The sequence below is a fragment of the Hevea brasiliensis genome, unplaced genomic scaffold, assembly GCF_030052815.1.
Source record: "Hevea brasiliensis isolate MT/VB/25A 57/8 unplaced genomic scaffold, ASM3005281v1 Scaf143, whole genome shotgun sequence".
NCBI classification, from domain to species: domain Eukaryota; kingdom Viridiplantae; phylum Streptophyta; class Magnoliopsida; order Malpighiales; family Euphorbiaceae; genus Hevea; species Hevea brasiliensis.
The window spans coordinates 129,702-153,141 of NW_026614634.1; the positions used below are offsets into that span (position 1 = coordinate 129,702).

The 23,440-nt window shown below is 33.8% G+C and overlaps 1 protein-coding gene across 2 annotated transcripts; it reads right to left on the reverse strand.

Annotated features, from left to right (window-relative positions):
• Positions 1-549: 549 nt before the first annotated feature.
• Positions 550-19,321, reverse strand: LOC131176502 (vacuolar protein sorting-associated protein 41 homolog). Of its 2 annotated transcripts, none has more exons than XM_058141543.1 (19): positions 18,908-19,321; positions 17,916-18,185; positions 17,646-17,825; positions 17,219-17,479; positions 11,659-11,791; positions 11,480-11,570; positions 9,239-9,341; positions 8,442-8,545; positions 8,275-8,368; positions 8,026-8,181; positions 7,879-7,941; positions 7,651-7,716; positions 7,311-7,511; positions 2,828-2,905; positions 2,606-2,725; positions 2,416-2,496; positions 2,217-2,302; positions 1,566-1,647; positions 550-1,468 (listed from the first exon to the last, which is right to left on the reverse strand). In XM_058141543.1, exons 1-19 carry the CDS (start codon positions 19,160-19,162, stop codon positions 1,064-1,066), a joined length of 2,829 nt encoding a protein of 942 aa, XP_057997526.1. In that variant the 5' UTR covers positions 19,163-19,321; the 3' UTR covers positions 550-1,063. The 2 variants fall into 2 exon arrangements, with proteins under 2 accessions (XP_057997526.1, XP_057997525.1); XM_058141542.1 differs by having other exon boundaries at positions 11,659-11,794.
• Between the last annotated feature and the right edge of the window lie 4,119 nt (positions 19,322-23,440).

The window sequence follows — 23,440 nt, forward strand, 5'->3', positions numbered from 1 at the left end:
TCTGTGTAGGTTTTGTATGTTGTTTTTTAGCTTATGGCTTATGGCTTGTGGCTTTCGCCCTCTTGACTGCGTCGTTGACCTAAAAGTTAAGTGCTTCGAGCTCAGTACTTGAGCTCAAAAAAGTCTTCAAATCAAATTCTATTGCCATTTTTTTTTTTTTTTCCAAATACTACAAAATTTAGTTATTAAATATATAAATTTTATATATTTATATTTTAAATAAATAATAAAATTAAATTTAAATAAAAATTTCTTATATTTATATTGAGTTGATTATCAGTTAAAAAAATATTTAAAAAGATACCTATAATGGATTTATCATTTTTTTTTTTCTCTAATTAAGAAATGGAATTCTCATTTCCATGGGAATCAAGTCAAACAAATAATTTATTGATCAAACTCATAAAAAACTGACGTATCACCCTTAATATTTAAATTAAATAAATAAAAATTAATAATAATATATTAAATATCACAATTATTATATTTTTTTTCTCAAAGAATTCTCTTAAGACCTTGTATTTTTTAGCGAACAAAGACTTGTATTAAAAAAATGACATAAATATTTTGGAAAAAAAATATTACATTTGCTATTCACACCAATCCACAGATTTTATGAATTTTGGAAACCTTCCCGCACGGGTAGGAGAGCTTTGAATTAGAATGAGAGGTCCACTACTTGTATTAGCTGACCAATTGAGACTTCAGAGGATGATAGCAAGTCTGGAGTTATGCTCACAAGCAATATTTTGGGTCATTTAACTCGATATGCACCTTTGTCCAAACACACCAGGCATACCCTTCCATGTAAAATTAAAGCTTTTACATTTCTAATTTATATATATAAAAAAAAAAAAAAGATTATAATACAGCAATTGAAACTCGACCAAAAATGGCAAGCTGATGAATACCGCCATTATCATATATTAACACGAAAAAATGAAGGGGGAAAAAAGGAAAGAAAAGCCTGATAAAATGGTGAAAACTAGCACAATTCCAACCCCTTCCCCACTCCCCAGCCAAACAGAAAAGGGACTCGGATAAAGAAAACCAACGTTCCATCTCAACTGGCAGCAGTAGTACACAAAATGCATCGCAATCGAGGAACACCAGCATGGGTATCATCGCCTTCATCTTCTTCTTCATACTCATCATTTTCTTCACTACCTTTTTGATCACTAACACTATGCATGGAATCCATTAAACAAGTCATGTGATAAGCATGACAGCAAAAGAATACAATGACTGAAACGTTTTGTATAGAGAAGGGATCAAAACACATGCAACATCTTGAATCTCCTCTTGTTTTTGACTTGACCTCCATTGTTCTCATGCTTAATGCTCTCTCAGTTACCTGAGAATCCCTCCTACCATCACTTTTCGCCCGTGCATCCTCTCCTTCACTACTTAAGCAAACTGCCCGTCTTGCTTCCTTGTAGTATTTGACCAAGAGGTTCACACAATCAGCCTGTACATTTACGAGCAACACCACAATGCTAATGGTAAGCACTACTAAATATTATTTTCTGTTCAATTAAAAAGCAAGGGCGTGTAAAGCAATGCACCTTAAGAATATCATTGCACCCGTGTCTAAGAGATGTTTCAGTTCTGTAATCAGTAATAATTTTGACTAGGCAATCCCTAAGGCTGAAAAAATAATAGAACAACAGAGAAATAAACACAACCGGTACAAACATTGGCTACACTAATACCATTATTTAAGAAAAGTTGAAGAGTTAAAAACTATGAAATGTTTCATACTTTTTATAGGAGCACAGCCTGTTTCTTATCAGGTTTTATAAGAGTGAAAGAGTCCAAGTAACGTTGGGATGGTTAGGAGTCCAAGTAAATTTGGGTTGGTTAGGAACCTGAAGCCTTCATTGCCTAAATATTTAATGACTAGGAAGGATTGCTGAAATCGTTTTTTATATCTGATTAACACAAAAAAATTTCCAACTTGTATTCATTCCCTTCCTTCTCTTCTCATCATTCTAAAGCTCATCCGAGAATCCTAAGCTTGTGGATTCCAAGATTCCAAGCCATCTTAAGTAAACTTGCAGAAAACTGATCTAGGAGAATAGGTACAGAAAACCTAATCAAGGCAGCCCATGATTTCACTAAGATTACATCTATTACAAATAAAAATCGAAGGGAAAACTTGAAATCGATAAAAGGAAATTGGCCAAAACTTGGCAACTAATTCCAGGAGTACTCACCGAGGAATTTCCAAGCCATTAGGTACCAGATTTACAATGTATAGGGGGTCGAGATTGCCAACAGTATGCTCCAACAGAACTCCTACCTGGAAGGTAGCGGAAAATTCTCAGGAAAAGCTCAAAAAGAGTTGCATAGAAATGCCTAGTCTTCAAAATGTGTAAATGTGTTAGTTGTCTGCATATTAAGTTCTTACTATACCATTTCAGGTTTGTTAAGGCACTGCTTAATCAATTCTTCCCAAAGTTCATCATCATGCTGCATGGTTACAAATTCTACAGCCTGCATACAAAATCATAATGCTTATCTGCACCAATATTCAAAATTATCACAAACACAAATAATGATACTAAGGAACAACTGAAATATTTTAAACAAAGACATTATATACCTCTTCAATATCTCCTAATTTGTTTATGATGACAGCTAGGGCCTTTTTTGAGTTTCCCATTCTTCCAAGTATGAAGACTTGCTCCCTCAAAAGATCTCTTTTGACGCTAATATCGTATGCCTAAGAAAGTTGAATGGTCAATTAATGGACAACAACTGAGGGAAAAAATGATCATTCATCAACTCAGAACATGAATAACTGGTAATTTATTGACGTTCAAACCTTCTCAAGTGTGTAATGTTGGCTGCTACGGAGAAAAGGAAGTAGCATTTTTGGATCATAATCTGCATAAAGTTCTACCTGTCACAATAAACATTAAAGTTGATTTTAGACAATTCAAAGATGTGCAGTGCACATCAGCACCAAACAGACATAAGCAATTCAGCAGCTACAGTGATAGAGTAAGAACTCATTTATATGATTCAACTAGAAGAATATGAACAGGAAAAATCACTAGAAATGATGCCAGTCCAGATTTTCTAGACAACTAAGAAAGGAATCTTACAGCATACGCTGCACAACAAGAAATAAAACAAAATAGACCTTTACTAAAGAAAGTTGCTTCTTACATTCTTTTCAAATTCAAACGGGAGATTGAGCTACATGGCAAGGCAGTAAAATTCAACATATTCAAATCAGTATACAGAATGGAACAGCATCGATTAGGGGTGGCAACAATAGACACAAACTTGAACACAAATCATCAATTAAAAATTTTGGATTTGGCTATATGCCTCAAGTCAAGTGTATTCATACAAAAATCACATTGACACAATTATAACAGAAGATAATTGCATTGTGTCATACATTAACCATCCTATAGGAATTAACAGGTTATATAAATCATACTAATGGGATGTCCGCACCAACCCAACACAACACAACACAACACAACACAACTCAACTCAACTCAACTCAGCTTTTATCCAAAAAATTTGAGGTCGGCTATATAGATTCTCTTTCTCCACTCTAAACGATTTTGGGTTAAATCCTCGGAAATGTGTGATACTTTTAGGTCATATTGTACTACTCTCCTCCTCGTCAGTTTAAGTCTACCAATTCTTTTCTTTCTATCCTCTACTCTAATGTGCTCTACTTGTCTAACTGGAGCCTCCGTATGTCTACGCTTCACATGACCAAACCACATTAATCTCCCTTCTCTCAACTTATCCTCAATTGTTACCACTTCTACATTTTCTCTAATACTCTCATTACGGACTTTATCTAATCTAGTGTAGCCACTCATCTACCTTAACATTCTCATCTCCGCAACTCTTATCTTAGACACATATGACTCCTTCAGTGCCCAACACTCACTACCATATAACATGGCCGGTCGTATGGCTGTACGGTAAAATTTTCCTTTCAACTTATTAGGAATCTTGCGATCACATAAAACTCCCGTGGCACGTCTCCACTTCAACCATCCGGCTTTAATCCTATGACTAACATCCTCCTCACATCCCCCATCTACTTGAAGGACTGAGCTGAGATATTTAAAGTGATTACTTTGGGACAGTATCACTCCATCCAAACTAACTCCTTCCCTATCACCAGTTCGGCCTTCACTGAACTTGCAATGCATGTATTCTGTCTTCGTTCTACTTAACTTAAAGCCCTTTGACTCTAGAGTACTTCTCCAAAGCTCTAGCTTTCTATTAACTCCTTCTTGCGTCTCATCTATCAGAACTATATCATCCGCAAACATCATGCACCAAGGGATACTCTCTTGTATATGTTTTGTTAATTCATCTAAAACTAATGTAAAAAGGTAAGGGCTTATAGCTGAACCTTGGTGTAATCCAACTGAGATAGGAAAATCTCTTGTGTCCCCTCCCACTGTGCGCACAATAGTAGTTGCTCCTTCATACATGTCTTTCAACACTTGTATGTACCTAATAGATACCCCCTTTTATTCTAACACTCTCCATAAGACATCTCTTGGAACACTATCATAAGCCTTCTCCAAATCGATAAAAACCATGTGTAAATCTTTCCTCGCATCTCTATATTTCTCCATCAAGCTTCTAATGAGAAAGATCGCTTCCATAGTTGAACGACCAGGCATGAAGCCAAATTGATTAGGAGAGATAGAAGTATCATGACGTAGTCGATGTTCCACAACTCTCTCTCTCAACTTCATAGTATGGCTCATGAGTTTAATTCCCCTATAGTTTGAGCAACTCTGTATGTCTCCCTTATTTTTAAAAATAGGTACTAAAATACTCCTCCATTCATCAGGCATTTTCTTTGAATTTAGAATCTTATTAAACAATTTAGTTAACCATGTCACTCCCATATCACTCAAACACTTCCACACTTCAATTGATATTCCATCGGGTCCACAGGCTTTACCCACTTTCATTCTCTTAAGTGATTCATTTACTTCTAAAGATCTAATTCTTCTAGTATAATTCACATTCTTTTCTATTGGCTATTACCATTTTTAATATTATTAAAGAGATCATAAAAATAATTTCTCCATCTTTCTTTAATATCTTCATCTTTCACCAACACTTTTCCTTCTTTATCCTTAATGCACCTAACTTTATTAAGATATTGACATTTCTTTTCTCTTCTCCTTGCTAATCTATAAATATCTTTCTCCCCTTCTTTAGTTTCAAGTTTCTCATATAACTTTTCAAAGGCCTGCGCTCTTATTTGACTAACTGCCTTTTTTGCTTCTTTCTTTGCTATCTTGTACTGTTCATATGCTTCATTATTATCACACTTAGGTAATTTCTTATACCATTCTCTCTTTCTCTTTACTGCCTTTTGTACTTCCTCATTCCACCACCATCTCTCTTTTGAGGGTAGTTCATGTCCTCTGGACTCTCCAAGTACTTTTCTAGCTACTTCTCTAATCTTTGATGCCATCTGTATCCATTTATCATTGGCTTCCATATCCAGCTTCCATGCTTCGAACTCGATAAGCTCATTTTTGAACTTCACTTGCTTTTACGCCTTTTAACTCCCACCACTTTGTTCGAGCTACACTATTTCTTCTAACCTTACTTGAATTGTTCCTAAACTTGACATCCAAGACCACTAACCGATGTTGACTTGTTAAAGCCTCTCCCGGAATGACCTTACAATCCTTGCATAGAGCTCTATTTGTCTTCCTGGTTAAGAGGAAGTCAATTTGGCTTCTATGTTGCCCACTTTTGAAAGTCACTAAATGTGACTCTCTTTTTATAAAGTAGGTATTTGCTAGTATTAGGTCGTATGCCATAGCAAAATCCAGAATGCTTTTTCCCTCCTCATTTCGGTTGCCAAATCCAAAACCTCCATGAACATTCTCATAGCCTTGCCTATCACTTCCTACATGTCCATTCAAATCTCCACCGATGAAAACATTCTCTTCATTCGGTATGACTTGCATTAGATCATCCATATCTTCCCAAAACCTTTGTTTACTCTCACTATCTAGTCCTATTTGTGGGGCATAAACACTAATTACATTTATCGTTTCTCCTTTTAGTACTAGCTTTACTAGTATAATTCTATCTTCTACTCTTTTCACAGCTATTACAGCATCTTTCAACATCCTGTCTATGATTATGCCCACACCATTCTTATTTTTCTCCTTTCCGGTAAACCACAGTTTGTACCCTAAATTACCCACTTCCTTACTTTTCTCTCCTACCCATTTAATCTCCTGAATGCAAGCAATATTCACCCTTCTCCTTTCCAAGGTATCCACAAGCTCCATTAATTTTCCAGTAATGATGCAATATTCCAAGTACCAACCCTGATTCTCCTCCTATCATGTTCCTTCCTAATTGATTTCCTTCTATGATATCTTCTATTGTTCTCTATGCCTATCTGATGTTCTATTCCACTATCTGTCCTATGGACTAGCTTCTTTGCTCACACCCGTCCATGATGTGAGAACCCTTGCTCATTTAACATCACACCCAGGCGCCGGCATGGCGCGTCGCTTTCGGTGAACGCCCTACACCCTTGCATATTTCTCACTACACCCGGACTCCGATGTAGCGCGTCGTAAGTAGAGGACACCCAAACGTTTATATAATTTGAATCCATATCATAAGATGTGACGAAAGTTTTACGCTGATTGTCACCTACCGCAACCCTCCTCCTTTATCCGGGCTTAAGACCGACTAAGTGCAAACTACTTAGGCGGATTTACCAACCCAACACAACATGCTTATTAAATCAATTATGCGAGTTGTGAAATTAACAGGTTATATAAGTCATACTAATGGAATGTCCACACCAACCCAACACAACACGCTTATTAAATCAATTCTGCGAGTTCTATCTTATCACATCACTGATTAATAACTGAACTGCACTCATGTTTAGTTTTTTGAGCGATACAAACAATCATTTCCATCCAAAATATGACAATACCCACTTTTACATGACACAGAGTTGCAGACAAAACGCTTGACATGAATTAGTGAACTATTATGCAGAAGCTAAATTAATTTGACAAATGTGTAATCCAATTTATATACTTCCAAAACAGCCCCCCAAAAAATGCTTCTATAATGCATTTTTATATGTTCACCTCACTTCAATTTTAATGCTGAGTTGATAAGGTTCATGAAAATTAGTATCATTATCCAAAATTATTTCAAGCCAAACAAGATCTTTAAAAACAGGAAGTAAAGCTATGTTATTAAGACAATATTCACAATCAGAAAAATACAGTGCCTAACTAACAGAATTCTCATACCTGCATATCATGAAAATCCTTTCCAGCATGTGGATTTGCCTCAAATAATGAACGGAGATATACATGCAAGAAATATCTTGAATCACACTTATTTCTGGCAGCCAGCAGTTGTGAGACAATTTCAGCTGGAGGAATTAGGTCCTTGTTTTGGATAAACAAAGATACGGCACGCTTCCAATCCAGCATCATCAATTGGACAACCTATACAAGCACAAGAGAAAAACTGGCATGAGAAAAATATTGGGAAAAGAAACATTTGCTCCGCCTGCTTTAGGCTGAACTTTCAAATAGAGAAGTTAATCACATCATAGCCATTTCAATTTATTTTGCACTGTCATACCTTTTCACAAATAGCGTCATGTAAGTTGTGTTTTTCAATGAATTCAAATATATCTGGTTTCATAAGCTGAAAAACAAAAACCAGTAGAACATTTAATAAAATAATGTCACAATTATTAAATTGATGCAATATTTTGTTTTTCCAAATCATTTATGTGGACATAATTGTAGTGTTGCCATCTCTGTGCATAAGTTTGCAGGAACATGAGAATACAATGAAAATACTTACATCAGCATAAAGTGAACAGGCTTTCTCATATTGCCCATCAATTACATATAACTCTGCTAATGCCTGGTATAAATGCAGACTGATTAAAAATAGGTTGGAGTTGAAAGTTTTTTTATTTCAATTCAAATGACAAGCAGAAACTCAGACCTCTTTAAGTGCATCGGTCATGGAAGAGGTGTTTAGCTGAGGTTCTATGGCAGAAATGACAGGTAATGTAGAATAAATCACAGGTGGCCAAGATTTAACAGTTGACAAAAGATCCTTATGAAAAGATGAATTTGTTGCCAGTGCTACTAGAGCAACCTGTGGCAAGAAAAACAAGAAGACACCCTGATCATAAGCTGACATATCAGAAAAGGCATAACAGGACTATATAAACACGTTTCTGCAGCAAACCTCATAAGCAGTATCACGCAGTCTTGGGTTTTCTGTTGGTATATATGGAACCAATACAGGAAGCTGACGGAGGTGAGCAAAATGGAAAACCCACCTGCAAAAGGGTGGCTCTCATTCAATTATTAACAAGGGGTGTGGGAATATTTAGTAATAGTTGCTTTATTTACCTCTCCCATGCTGATGCAGATCCTTGTAACAATTTGGGACACAAAGATGCAGCTTCAGCATATTTCCTTTCCACAATCAAATGATCAAGATATCTAGATCCCACCTGATCATGTAGCAGACCCCATTGAGCCATCGTGCAGACTAAATTGACATGAAAACTAAAGGGCTTGGCCCCTAATTCAGGGCCAAGGACTAGAGCTGGGGTTTATTTTTAGGCCCAAGTAGTTTGATAATGAGCCTGGCTGGACCGAAGAGACATTCAAATTTTTTATATAATATGTATTAAAATATAGTAATACACATGAAAATATATATATATATATATATATATATATATATATATATATATATGTAAAATGCATATTATAGCATAAAATATGTAATATAATAATTTATGCATTCATATTTACATATAATTAGATAAAATAAATAAGTTTTTAGTAGAAAATAAAAAAAAAAATTCAAAAATTTCAGCTCAGCCTTGGCCCTGTGTGTGTGTGTGTGCGTTTTTTTTTTTTCTCCTCTCTCTCTCTCTTTCTTTCTCTCTCTCTCTTTTTCTCTTAGGCCATGCTTAAGATCATGGACTTGGGCCCAACCCTACCCCACCTTGACTAAACCATGGACCTCAAGCCTTTGTTTTTGGTAAAGCTTGGCTCATGCCTTCAACTAGTGTTGACTATTGTGTCCGAACTTGCATAGCATATGTCCATGGGCAAAAAAACATATATACTTATGGCATACATATAAAAACAGAAAAAGGCTCTACAATTCTTAACATTATAAGAGAAAAATATACCTCATCAAGGAGTTCACTTCGAGCCTGACCTGCTTCAACTGCTGCTAAAGCTTTTTCATGCCAACCATGTTGTAGCAGCCATGCAATGTGATCTTCAGCATCCCTAACAAAACATCATTTTTCTTTCAAAAGTTCTGTTTAGAGGACCATTATGTTTACACATCTAGAAACCAGAACAATGGAATGGTATGCATCACTTTATTCAACCAAAACTCAAGCTATTTCATCAAAGCCTAGTGTAATTTTCCAAACCATCCAATTGTTAAAAGAATATTACTAAACAAATCTCAAGAACTAGAATTCAACCTTTTATGAATGCAACATAATTGGCAAATCATTGTAGCCCTTAAACTAAAGTGAGATTTGAATTCAGCTATTGAACAAAATTCAAAATTCATATTAAATCAGGCCACTTACCTTTTATTTTTCGTTAATTAACCCATTTTGTCCCAATTTCATAAACGGCCCTTAAATGACAGTGAGATTCTGTTTTGTGGAGCCCATTAAAGTATTAATATAATATCTTTAAAAATAAAAAAAATCTCATTGAATATTGTTGAAATTAAAAAAAAAAGGAAAAAAAAAAAGATATTCCCAAAATCAGAAACCTAAAATCAAAACCATAAGGACATCCAATCTCAGACTCAGAAGCAATGAACAATAGCTTCAGAGAGAACACTGGCACAATCACAGCTTGTGGTTGAGGAAGACAACGTGAGGCTGGAGCGTTTAAGTTAAAGTGGTGTGTGTTAAAGGGAATGGAGTTCTGAAGCTTTAATATATGGGACTCTCATTGGATGGTTGGGGTTCATTAGAGTTTCTTATTGAGAAGTGCTGCCTGCCCTAGACATACCACCTTCAGTTGAGGGGTTTTGGCTTCGTTTGAGCTGGGCCAGCTAGGTTTCAGTTTCGGTAATGATGGTTCTAGACATTGCTCCAATGTCTTTCCTCAAATGGGTATTCTTTGGTTGCTTGCTTTGTTCATCTTGTGCTCTCAAAACCTCATCCCATTCCTGTGACCCAAGTGATTATCCATCACTGAAGGAATTTGCTGAAAATGGAGGATCCAAGTTTGGGTCTTTGGGTTCTATGGGTGTGGGTGTAAACAAGCACCATGCTGTGGCCCTTCAAATGGATTCTCCAAGGTTTCCTCACCGCCAACCACTAGCCATTTTTGGGATTTTTGTTTTAATTCTTAGTGAACTATTTTAGTTAATTTTCTGTTGAAATTATTCTTTATTGCATTGTTAATGTTCTTCTGCTTCTGGACTTTGATGAATTTTAGGAGATTTTTTCTCTTTTTTTAAATTCTGTTTTTTATTTTAAAATTTAATCATTTTGTGGGTCCCACATAACCTGACTTCTCTGTTAACTAATAAGTGATGGGTCAATTAGACAAAATAAAAGGTAAATGGCCCGATGGAGGACAAATTTTGTTCAGGTGCTGAATTGAATATCTCACTATGGCTTAAGGGTTAAAATGTGCTTTTTGCCCAACATGAATTGTTGACTTTTCATTTCCATTGTAGATATTTATACCTAGAAGAGATATATAATAAACTATAGACTGATCCTATCATACATCTAAAAGTAGCTTTCCATGACATACTAAGTTTTAATCAGTTTACTAACAAGTCAAAAAGAAAGTAACAGAAAAACAATACTAATCATCTATAAGGTTCTCCAGCAAGACCAAGTTCTTACTATTTCAACCATCATTATTTAAAAAAAAAAAAGAAAAAAGAGTGATGTCATAATCATTTCAGTCCAATTTTCTAAATCATGTTTATCAACAAGGTATAGAACTTTTAATGTCAAAAAGCCCCAGAAACCAGTGAAATACAAGTAGGCATTCAAGAAATAATACAGTAGCCCAATTTACCACCATAAATCAAGAAAGGAAATAAACTGTGATCACGACATCAAGACTTCCTGATTCTTAATTCTTTTTACACTGCTAATGCATTATAATTCCTGATTCCTGAAGCATATTACATATGAAAGGGTGATGCTGAAAGATTAGGTCATATAGACCAAATTAAAAGTTCAAAATACAGACTTAGATACATCTTTCAAATATTATACACACACACACACACAAATATGTGTGTGTGTGCGCGCGCGCTTATGTGTGCATGTATAAATAAATTCTAACCAAATTGAAGCAGTAGTCAGAAATCAAACTAATGTCCATTTTCTAAAATCAGGCATGCTCAGATCTGAGGAACGATTAATACTGACCTTGGTTTTGCAATAACCACATCCTTTGGGGATACAATGTAGTACAATGGTTCATCACCAGCAGCCCATTGACCACCAGCATAGCTGCTTCCTATATTCATATGAAAAGTATCATAAATATTTAAATTTAGATCATCTAGCATACAAAGACCATCAACTTCAAATTCAAAAATGTTAACCTGAGAAAGGAGAATGAGCAAGGGAATAGTCTTTTGCCTTGTAATGCTCAAATCCATGCAAAGGTAGGGCATCTGTTGCAAGTTCATCATTATTCCATGTAACTACACGTACTTCAGGCCTCTGTGCATTACCCTGCTTAAGATACACAAAAAGAATTTTGAAAAAATAGTAGTTCTTGAATAGCTGACAGTGATTTTAAATCATGTTTACCACAGAAGGCAAGTGTTATGGAAAGTCAATCATTATATTATTTCTGTGTATATTCTGTATTCTGTATTCCTATTTAGGATTTCTTATTTAGGATTTCTTCCTAATTAGTATAACACAATTATAGGAATCAATTGTATATAAGTACCCATGTACAGATTAATTGAAATCAATGAGAATCATCTCTTTCTACATGGTATCGTGAGCGGTCATCTATCTAGGGTGACTATTTGTTCTCACCACCCACCAGAGAGACCTTGGTCGCCGACCACCGCTTCGACCGATCAACATCGCCAAGTCGCCTCAATCCCCTCATTCCACCACCGTGTCGTTGTTCGATCCAAGATACACCATTAAAGGACTTCTGAGGTTTGGCTCTCAGATCCTATTTCGGTATTTGCTTGATTTTGATTTTGGATTATTTTGTTGCTGTAAGCATTTTGGATTAGCGTTTCGGTTAGTTTTCTTTGTCTCAACAAATGGCAGACAATAAGAATGTTATTTCTGATGTGATTCCGATGATGACTAAGATCACGGAACACAAACTTAATGGTTCGAATTACGGAGTGGAGTAAGACTCATAGGGTCTATTTGCGTAGCATTGATAAGGATGATCACCTTACTAAAGATCCACCTATCGATGATACACAACAAACTTGGCTAAGGGAGGATGCTCGGTTGTTTTTGCAACTTGAACTCGATTCACGGTGATGTAATTAGTTTAATTAATCACGTGGAATTTGTTAAGGAATTGATGGATTACTTAGATTTTCTCAGATTCTCGTAAAGGGAATATCTCCGTATTTATGATGTTTGTAAGGCATTCTACCGTGTCGAGAAAGAGAATAAGTCTCTCACGGCTTATTTTATGGATTTTAAACGTATATGAGGAACTTAATGTATTGTTGCCTTTTAGTTACGATGTGAAAGTTCAAGCCCAACGAGCAACGGGTCATATGAGTTTTCTTGCAGCCTTCCTTCCGAGTATGAGGCGCTAAATCTCGATTCTCTCGATTCGAGATTTCCTCTTTGCATGAAACATTCACACTGTCCTTCGTGCAGAGTACCCAATCTTCACACCGCCAAGAGTAGTGCTCTTATTAGCCGTAATCCAAATGGACAACAGGGAATAGAAGAGGAAGTAGAGGAGGAATTACAGCAACATAAGTAATCCAGAATGGAGAGGCTAGTTCTAATCAGACTCAAGAGGAGTCATTTGTTATTATTGTCATGAGCCTGCCATACAAAATATAATTGTCCGCAACTTCAGAGGAAAATCCGATCACAGATGGCAAATATGGCGCAGAGGATTCTACAAGATCTTCCTCTGAGAAAACTGTTTTGGTATCTGCAGAGGATTTTGCACAGTTTTCCCAGTATCAGGCATCTCTAAAGCCTACCAGTTCCCCTATCACTGCAATCGCTGAGTCAGGTAAATCCACTACATGCCTTGTGTCTTCCTCATCCAAATGGGTTATTGATTCTGCAATGATCACATGAGTAATTCTAATCTTCTATCCGCTACCTAATCCCACTTCCTCTATTGTTACTTTAGCTGATGGTTCTACTTCTTGTGTCATGGGTTCTGGAACTGCGAATCCTACTTCATCAATTTCTTTGTCATCTGTTTTGTGTCTACCAAATTTCTCTTTTAATCTACTTTCTGTTAGTAAACTTACTCGTACCTTAAATTGTTCTATTTCCTTTTTCCGATCGTTGTTTATTTCAGATCTTACGACGGCGCATTATTGGTAGAGGACGCGTGAGTCGGTGGTCTCTACATTATGGAAAATCATTTACCGCGATAGCTTGTTTGCTCCAGTAACTTAACACCTCTTGAAGCTCATTGTAGATTGGGTCATCCTTCTTTGTCTACCATGAAGAAGTTGTGTCCTCGCTTTGATCTTTATCGATTTAGAATGTGAGTCGTGTCGGTTGCAAAACATCATCGTTTGCCTTACGTGTCTAGAGTCAATAAACGGGCTTCATCCCCTTTTGAGTTAGTTCATTCGATGTTTGGGGTCCTTGTTCTACTTCTAAAGCGGATTTCGTTATTTTGTTACTTTTGTTGATGATTACTCGTGTTACCCGTTATATTTAATGAAGAATCGCTCGAGTTGTTTTCTATCTTTTGTGCCTTTTGTAATGAAATCAAAACTCAATTTAATATTTCATGCGCATATTAAGAAGTGACAATGCTAAAGAATACTTTTCAAGACAATTTCATCTTATATGACACAAAATGGCATTCTTCATCGATCTTCTGTGGATACCCCATCCCAAAATGGCGTGGCGAAAGAAAAAATCGGCATCTTCTTGAGGTAACTCGTGCTCTTCTTTTCATGAAAGTTCCTAAACACTTTTGGGCGGATGCGCTTTCTACGGCATGTTTTTGATCAATCGTATGCCGCCTTACATTCTTAATGGGGATATTCCTTATCTTTGCTTTGTTCCCTACAAAATCTTTGTTTCTGTTGAACCCCGTATTTTTGTTGTACTTGTTTTGTACGTGATGTTCGTCATGAGTTACTAAATTGGATCCAAAGTCTCTCAAATGTGTCTTCCTCGGTACTCCGGATCCAAAAAGGGTACATTGTTTCTCTCCTACTCTTAATCGTTATCTTGTTTCGCAGATGTTACATTTTTGAGTCCACTCCATTTTTTCTCAATCATCCGTATGAGAGTCGGGGAGGAGGATGATATCTTAATATATACTTGTCAACCAATATCTAGTCATCTCTCACACTGCTTTCTTCCGTCTCTAGACCTACTCGGCCTCCCGTTGTTCATGTTTATTCCAGAGATTGGAGATTCGACTCGGATCCTCCACCGGCTACTTCGTTGGGAGATCCTGACCTCATACCGATCATGATTCCGATCTAGACTTACCCATTGCTCTTCGTAAAGGTAAACGTTCATGTACTTACCTATCTCTTCTTTTGTTTCTTATAATCAATTGTCTTCTTGTTCTCGGTGTTTTGTTACTTCTTTAGACTCGCTCCTATCCCTAATATCATTGGTGAGGCCTTTGTCTCATCCTCGACCGGTGTCTTTGCTATGAAAGAGGAAATGGAGGCTTTAGATGCTAATGGTACATGGGAACTATTGCCTTGCCCACCGGTAAGAAAGCTATTGGTTGCAAATGGGTATTCTGAAAGGTAAATCCGGATGGTTACGTGGCTAGGTTAAAAGCACGGCCAGTAGCAAAGGATATGCTCGGACATATGGGGTTGATTACTCGACACTTTTTCTCCTCAGAACTAAACTTACTGCTCGCTTGTTTATCTCTTTAGCCTACATATGATTGGCCTCTGCACCAATTGGATATCAAGAATGCTTTCCTTCATGGTGATCTTCAGGAGGAGGTGTATATGGAGCAACCACCTGGGTTTGTTGCTCAGGGGGAGTTAGGTAAAGTTTGTAGGCTTCGGAAGTCTCTTTATGGCTTGAAACAAAGTCCTAGGGCCTGGTTTGGGAGATTCAGTGAAGCGACAGAATTTGGTATGCAAAAGAGTAAGTGTGATCACTCAAGATTTTATAAGCAACTGAGGTGGTCTAATTCTCCCGGTAGTCTATGTGGATGACATTATCATCACCGGGAGTGACTCTGCAGTATTTCATCTCTTAAAACCTTCCTCCAAACCCGTTTGCACCAAAGACTTGGGATTATTAAAGTATTTTTTGGGTATTGAAGTTATGAGAAGTAAGAAGGGTATTTTCTTGTCTCAAAGAAAATATGTCCTCGATCTATTGACAGAGACAGGAAAATTAGGTGCTAAGCCTTATAGTGCATCAATGACTCCAAATTTACAACTGTTAGCAGGCGATAGTGAGTTGTTTGAAGATCCAGAGAGATACAGGAGATTGGTAGGAAAATTGAACTACCTTCATCACACTCGTCCCGACATTGCTTATGCCGTTAGTGTGGTAAGTCGGTTTATGTCTTCCCAATCTGTTGCTCATTGGGAAGCCTTGGGACAAATCTTGTGCTATCCAAAGGAGCTCCAGAAGAGGTTTGTTATATGGTAATCATGTGCATTTGAATGTTGAATGTTTTTCAGATGCCGACTGGGCTGGATCTAAGGTTGATAGGAGGTCAACTACTGGATATTGCGTTTTTGTTGGAGGAAATTTGGTGTCTTGGAAAAGCAAGAAGCAGAGTGTAGTTTCTCGATCTAGTGCTGAATCAATACAGAGCCATGGCACAATCGGATGTGAGGTAATGTGGATATTTCAATTACTAGATGAGATGTGTTTTAAGACCCCCACTGCGAAATTGTGGTGTGATAATCAAGTCGCTCTCCATATTGCTTCTAATCCAGATTTCATGAGCGGACCAAACATATTGAGATTGATTGTCACTTTGTTCGTGAAAAGATTCAACAAATGATCATCTCAACAGACATATCAAACCGGAGAGCGGTTAGAGATATTTTCACAAAAGCTCAATGGAGCTAGGATTGACTACATTTGTAACAAGTTGGGCATGATTAACATCTATGCTCCAACTTGAGGGGAGTGTTATGGAAAGTCAATCATTATATTATTTCGTGGTATATTCTCAGATTCTCGTATTCCTATTTAGGATTTCTTATTTAGGATTTCTTCCTAATTAGTATAACACAATTATAGGAATCAATTGTATATAAATACCCATGTACAGATTAATTGAAATCAATGAGAATCATCTCTTTCTACAGCAAGCTACTTCAAACTGACAAAGACCATACCATTTTGGTATCTAAAAGCAATATTCAACATGGCTACCCACATATCATGCTAATTAGCATAAATGATATTTGCATTAGTCATGCTAATAGCAATTTACACAAAACCAAAGAACTGGTGCTGAGGCAAACAATATTAATGAGCGTAAAAACAACTTGTTCAACTAATAACATAACTTCTACAGAAAGCAATGCATCCCTCCTGTGAATAAGTAACACAGCAGGAGGGTGGTTTAAAATTTTCTTTTAGAAAAGAAAAGGGGGCTCAGTACTAAACATTTTCAAGCAGAAAAATCCTCATTTTTCTGATTAACTGTGTTCAACAAATAAAGCAAATGCCTGGATGCTGGAAAATAAACTCTAAAAGCATGAAGACAAAATGATGCTAACCATTCTAGAATAACCTTATACCATTGAATCTTCATATGCAGTATGATCTCCTATTACAAATATTCTTTCCTGTCATGGTTGTAAAAAAGTGGCAAACCAAAAAATTAACTGATGAAGTAATTTGCAACCTACCAAAATGACAATTCGTAAATTTTCTCTGTTTACTTAGCACTTAAAAGATTCTAGGTCAAGAATCACAATTCACATACTTCACACAACATGATTGGGGAAATACCAGTCTCGATGGAATGGTGCTGCTAAATTCCTTCTCTCCATCTTCTTCTCCAGGAATATAAGCTAGAACAACCAAAGAATCACCAAAAGGAGCAATTCCTGAAATATAATAGCTGGTTTGAAAAGATGCCACAATATCCACCCTGTTCATACTAGCCGCTGGAATTTGCCTATATGTCCCATTGGTTCCTTTATTCTCACTTGTTCTTATTGATGCAATTTTCACAGATGTTCCCCAGCCAATAACCAACAGGGTATCGTCCTGGATGTGATAGAAGGGAAAAGCATAGATTTTGAGAAGACAAAATGCTCATGTTAATTACAAAAGTTTCAAAACTACAAAAGTATAAAAGAAAACAGATAAATAAATTAATGAAAAAGATGGTGAAACAGTTTGGACTATCACAGATACCTGTGATTTGACTAACCTGCCAAACTAAGTGAGGGAGCAAAAGCTCAGGACGTGGACTTCCTCGTGGTCTTTCAATGAATGTTATTCGCTGATCATTGGCAGCATCATAAACTTTCACACCTGCATCATTAGCCCATGCAATGAGACTTGTTCTCCACTTTACAGCATGTATTGGACCTTCACCAGAGTGCAAAACCTGAAAAATGGATTAATTTGCAGCATTAAGAACTTAAAACTTAACCAAGCAATTCATACATAGGTTATCAAACAGTGAACTTGTACCGACCTGGTCTCGATAGCCCAGCCATTTTTTCCAATTAAAATACAAATGACCAGCTAAACCACCAGCTACAAATCTTCTAGATGTTTTTCTAGAATATTCAGGGTCCAAAGCAATAGCCTTCATTGGACGATGATAATCAAACTTCATTTTCTCATCGGTGAAAAGGCTATGTATTACAACAGACCCATCATCTGAACAGCTTCCTATATATTCACCTTCTATATCAAAGCTAAGGTCATTAACTGCAGCAGTATGAGCAGGAAATTCCTTAACCTGAAAAGTAATAAATCAAGAACACAGTTCAAAATACAATAAGTTTGGGCCCATAACAGTTGTGGTATCCATCGTCAAATATAAACCATACTTAAGGTATGCGTGAAGATCCGAAAACAAGCTTATAATTTTTCACAATTTACTACTATCTTGTAAGCAGCTGTATACAAATCAAGTTATGGTACTTTGGGTATCCCATATGGGAAATGGACTTTGAGGGTCACAAGACAGGAAGAATTGTGTTCGGAATAGAGAGACAAGGAGCTAGGTGTAAACTTGCATATATTTCGTGTAATTTACTCATTTATGAAACAAAAGGCAAAGCACTCAATCCGATACTCAATCATGTTTTTATCATTCTTATGCAAAGACATAGAATTTCCCTTTCCAAGAATTTAGATTCAGAAGCTAATATTCTACGACTACAACCACAATTCGTTACATTAAGACAAGAAAAAAAGGTGAAAAACACCTGGTTCAACACAGTTAAGACAAGAAAAAAAGGTGAAAAACACCTGGTTTGACATTGTGATAAGCTGGCAAGCGAGCAAACTATAACCAAGTTAATATACTTTTGAGATTATAATGCAATAAATACATACAACAAAATAATTAAAAGTACCAAGCAAACTCAAAAATCCATAAATTACAATCCAGATTGATATCTAACAAACTTCAATTCAACGATTTCACAGCTCAGTCAGTCATTAATCACTAATCACCTCGTTGCCAAGGAAATCGAGGATATAAACGGTACCGTCGAGTGTACCAAGCGCGATCATGCGCTCCGCCACCGCAATACACGACGCCGCATCATTAGATAGTAGCGTGGGAACACTACCTCCCATTCTCTGATACTTGAGCCTGGGTTCTTCTTCCTCCTCATCCTCATCTTCTTCTTCCTCCTCCTCATCTTCTTCATCCTCTTCCCGCTCGTCGTCTCCGTCGACGCCGTTTTCCGACGGAATGAGAGCCATTTGGAGGATTGTGCTATTCGTCGTGGAGAGAAATGAAAGGAAAGAGGAAATGATTGAGAAAGATCTGCTTTGCTTGGGTGATAGTGTGGGCGAGGAGAGAGGAGAAGGGTGGTTTTGGTTTAAAACAGTTGTTTAATTATTAATTAACAAGGCAACAAAGGAGTGATGACAATGGTCTACTATGTCTACTTTATTCTGTCCTCCTCTGTGTTCAGGATAAATGTCACTTAAATTAATTTTTATCGTATTTTAATAAAAATTATTATAATTAAAAATTAAAAATTTCATATTAATTTTTTAATTATTTATAAAATAATTAAAATTAATTTAAAATATTTTATTTTTAATTATAGTAATTTTTATAAAATTAAATTAAAATTTAACAAATTTTAGGAAATCAATTAAAATTTAATAATTTGGATAAAAATATTTATAAAATTAAATAATCATGTGTAATAGTTATTTTTATTTTAATTAGCCAATCAAATATAATATATTTAGCGAGAATTAAACTAAAATCGTATTAAATTTATACCAATTTGAGAATTACTTTTATATTTTTTTTTCTATAATTTTTTAAATATGTTATCTATTTTAAATATAATTATATATTTATATTTGCAAATAAAATTATAATATATATTATAATTATTATATTCTATATATTATAATTATGAACTATATATCCTCTAATATTATCATTCATTTTTCTACATTTTTTAAATATTTTTACTTATAAATACATGAAATGATTATATAACTTTTAATTATCAACGTACTATCATATTGTATGATATATAATTAAAAAATAATTAAAATGTAAATTATATGAAGGATTTGTATTATTATATTATATTACATAATATGTTCAATCATAAATTATATATATATATATTTTTTATAATTAAATATTATATAATTAATAAATAGCTACAGGTATATTATACGATATATTATATATTAACAATCAATTTTAAAATTTGCAAACGATAAATTAGATATGGCTTTTTTGTGGAAATAATTATTACGAATAAAAACTCAAACTGAAATCGAACAATCAATAACTAAATTAAGCCTTAATTAAAATATCAAAAAATTAAACTAAAATCATACAAAAATATCAATTAATTTGATTATTATATAAACCCTAAATAAAAATCAAAATCGCACACTCTTACAAATACAACAGATGGATGAAATGTTGTTGCCACATACATTTTTCTTTTTCTTTCTTCCATTGTTATGTTGAACCCATTATTATAAAATTCATGAAAGATTTTTCAATTAGATTGATATATTTATACTCCATTTATTTTATAGAAAATAATTTATATATGATCCATATAAATATTTTTTATTATTTGATCACAATGTAAAATTAATGATGTGTATTTATTTCATATATATATATATAAATATTTTCACATTTTAATAAAATTATTAAAATTTTAAAAAATAAAAATAACTTCATTTTTTGAATAACAGTGATGTTATTTTCTTTAAAAATGACTTAGTTTTTCTCTTATCAAGAAAATATTTTTCGTTAACTAATATTTTTGAGTGTCCCAAATACTTAAAAATGTGAAAAATATATTTTAGAAATATATTTTCTATGAAACAAAGTCTTAATTTCATATAAATCTAAATTTATAAATTGATTAGATGAATAAATAAGTGATTCAGAATGATCCAATCAGATTGATAAGTTAATAGTAGCAATCTTTTTTTTTTTAATCATAACTTAATTATTTTAATTTTTTATTTTTACTTACAAAATATATTTTTAATTTTAGAAAAAAATAAGACTGTTTCTTATATTATACAACACTAGTATTCTTAAATTTTAAATCTTTATAAAAGTTTTTAAAAAATTATAAAATTAAATATATTTTATTTAATATTTATAGTATCATTTAATAATTTATTTCCAAAATAATTTAATGAATATTGAAAATTTAATTAGAAAAAATAGGAAGTTCTCTTATCTATAGCATAGGTCATTACTAGTATCATCTTCTCATTAATTTTTTGCTTTATTAACCTTTAATCCATGACAAAAGCTAATAGATAATCACTTATGATCAATAAAACAAAACTACATATTTTTTGTGCCCTTTAAGTAAATTGATATATCTTTTTTTGTTTATATAATAAATTTTATAAAATAATATATTTATATATTTTATTACACATTAATACAATTTTTTTATATATTACTCATAAATATTAAAAACATTTAATTTAATATTTAAGAATAATATTTTTATATAAAAAATAAAATAAACTTTAAAAAATACATATAAATATAATTTAATGAATGTTAAAGTTGGATTTTAAATAATTAAAAATTAATAATTTACTTTATTTTTTACATTTAACTAAAATTTGAATTAATTTACGTGTAATTAACTATTTTTTAAAATAATGTATTAATTAAATCACGAATCCACTTATTCAACCAATAGTTCATCAATCAAAATTCTACATATGTATTGGATTTAATACACCAAAGTTCAACTTCCTTACCTTTATAATTAAAAAAAAAATTGATGTATTAACTTATAAACTAGTAAGTTTTAGTTTATAAACTAATTTAGGCATATAAACATTTAAAATTTAGTAAAAATAGCTTATAAGCGCATTTATTATTAAAATGATTAAAATGATATTAAATAAGATTTATGATGAAATTTTAAAAGAATTAAATGAGGATAATACGATAAAATATTTAGTTAAATTAATTTATAAGTATCAAAATGAAAAAATAGATTCCCATAACTTAATTTTTTTTATCTAGTTTATAAATTGATTTAACCAGCTTATAAATTTTGACAAACACCCTATAAATTGATTTATTTATTTATAATAATTTTTAAATTTATATATTAAACTTATAAATTAAAAAAATAAGCTGGACTAAAATTTTATTTTGATACTTATAAGTTATATATATATAAACTTATTTAATAAAATACTTTAATATATTATTTTTATTTAATTTTAAAAATTACACCATAAATACTATTTAATATTTTTTTAATTATTTTAATAATAAATATATTTATAAATTATTTATTTATTTATTTATTAATTACTTATAAATATTTTTACAGCCTAAAATTTTAAATATTCATAAATCTAAATTAATTTATCAATACCAATAAAATTAAATACCCACGCTACGCATCAACGTGAATGGTCAAACAAAGCATTAAATGAATCGAGTATAGGATTGAAGTCAAAGAAAAATAAAACCTAGCAGCACTTTAGCTTAAGGTCCAAAAAAATTTATTACTCAGTTTATTATTAGCTCTAAAAAAGTCTCGTCATTGAATGACAGGACAGCTTCAAAGTATACCGAAGCAATTAACCATCCAAACGCGGCCTATCAAAATCGAAGACATTTTATTTTCACTTCTCTGATCCGAAAGCTCTCCAAAGCACACTGAATAAAAATAAACAGCACTTCCAAATATCTACATCAGATCTCAATCGACGATTCAATGGGGGTAATCCTGGTGCTTCATCTCGCATTCCTGAGTTGAAATGCAGTCCAATCTCTTTTGGTACCGTCTTTGGGAATCCCTTTCTCTTCAATGGTGATTTGAGCGAAGCTGGTGTTGGTGGTGGATTTGAGAGCTCTAGGATCTTCTTTTTGGTCCCCTTTTTGTTGTTTCAAAGAGGTGGAATGGATTTGTCCAAGGTTGGAGAGAAAATTTTGAGCTCTGTTCGTTCCGCTAGATCGCTTGGTCTCTTGCTTTCTACCTCTGATCGCCCTGAGGTGAATTGTTTGTGAACGAAATGTAGTTTGATTTTGTTCTAATTTACTTAATCAGAAAATGAGGGATTTTGATTAGCTTTGTTTATTTTTTCTTAATCTTGTATTTTTTTTTGGCATTAATTGAATATAGTGCAGTCTGATTAAAGCTTTTAGTACTTCATTAAGGAGGCTCTGGTCAATGATAAATTCTAAAAGTGCCACTTAAAGTAGAGAATACAATGATAGATACAATAGGAGTGCTTTTACCTTTTTCACTAGTTTCGAGTTACGTTTGTTTGTTTTATTTCATTCTACTCTCTTGGAAATGACATGGAGAAGTAGGTTAGTGGGTTGCATTTTTACTAGAAATTTTAATGAGATAAGTTTATCTGGAAATTTATCGATTTAGGGACATATAGAGTGTTGTTATTTTTAGAAGAATTCAGTGAACAAGATCTTAACCGCGTAAAAAGATTTGGGAAATTTTCATTTGTTTTATGCTACAATTGAGGGAAGTT

What these genes read in the sequence shown, in the direction of transcription:
- LOC131176502 (XM_058141542.1), bottom strand. Translation starts at nt 19,162, where the DNA reads ATGGCTCTCATTCCGTCGGAAAACGGCGTCGACGGAGACGACGAGCGG. An exon ending in AGGATTTTCATGATATGCAG is followed by an intron (nt 2,906 to 7,310) that starts GTATGAGAATTC and finishes TTATTGTGACAG; the next exon opens with GTAGAACTTTATGCAGATTA. An exon ending in AATTAGGAGATATTGAAGAG is followed by an intron (nt 2,497 to 2,605) that starts GTATATAATGTC and finishes TTTTGTATGCAG; the next exon opens with GCTGTAGAATTTGTAACCAT.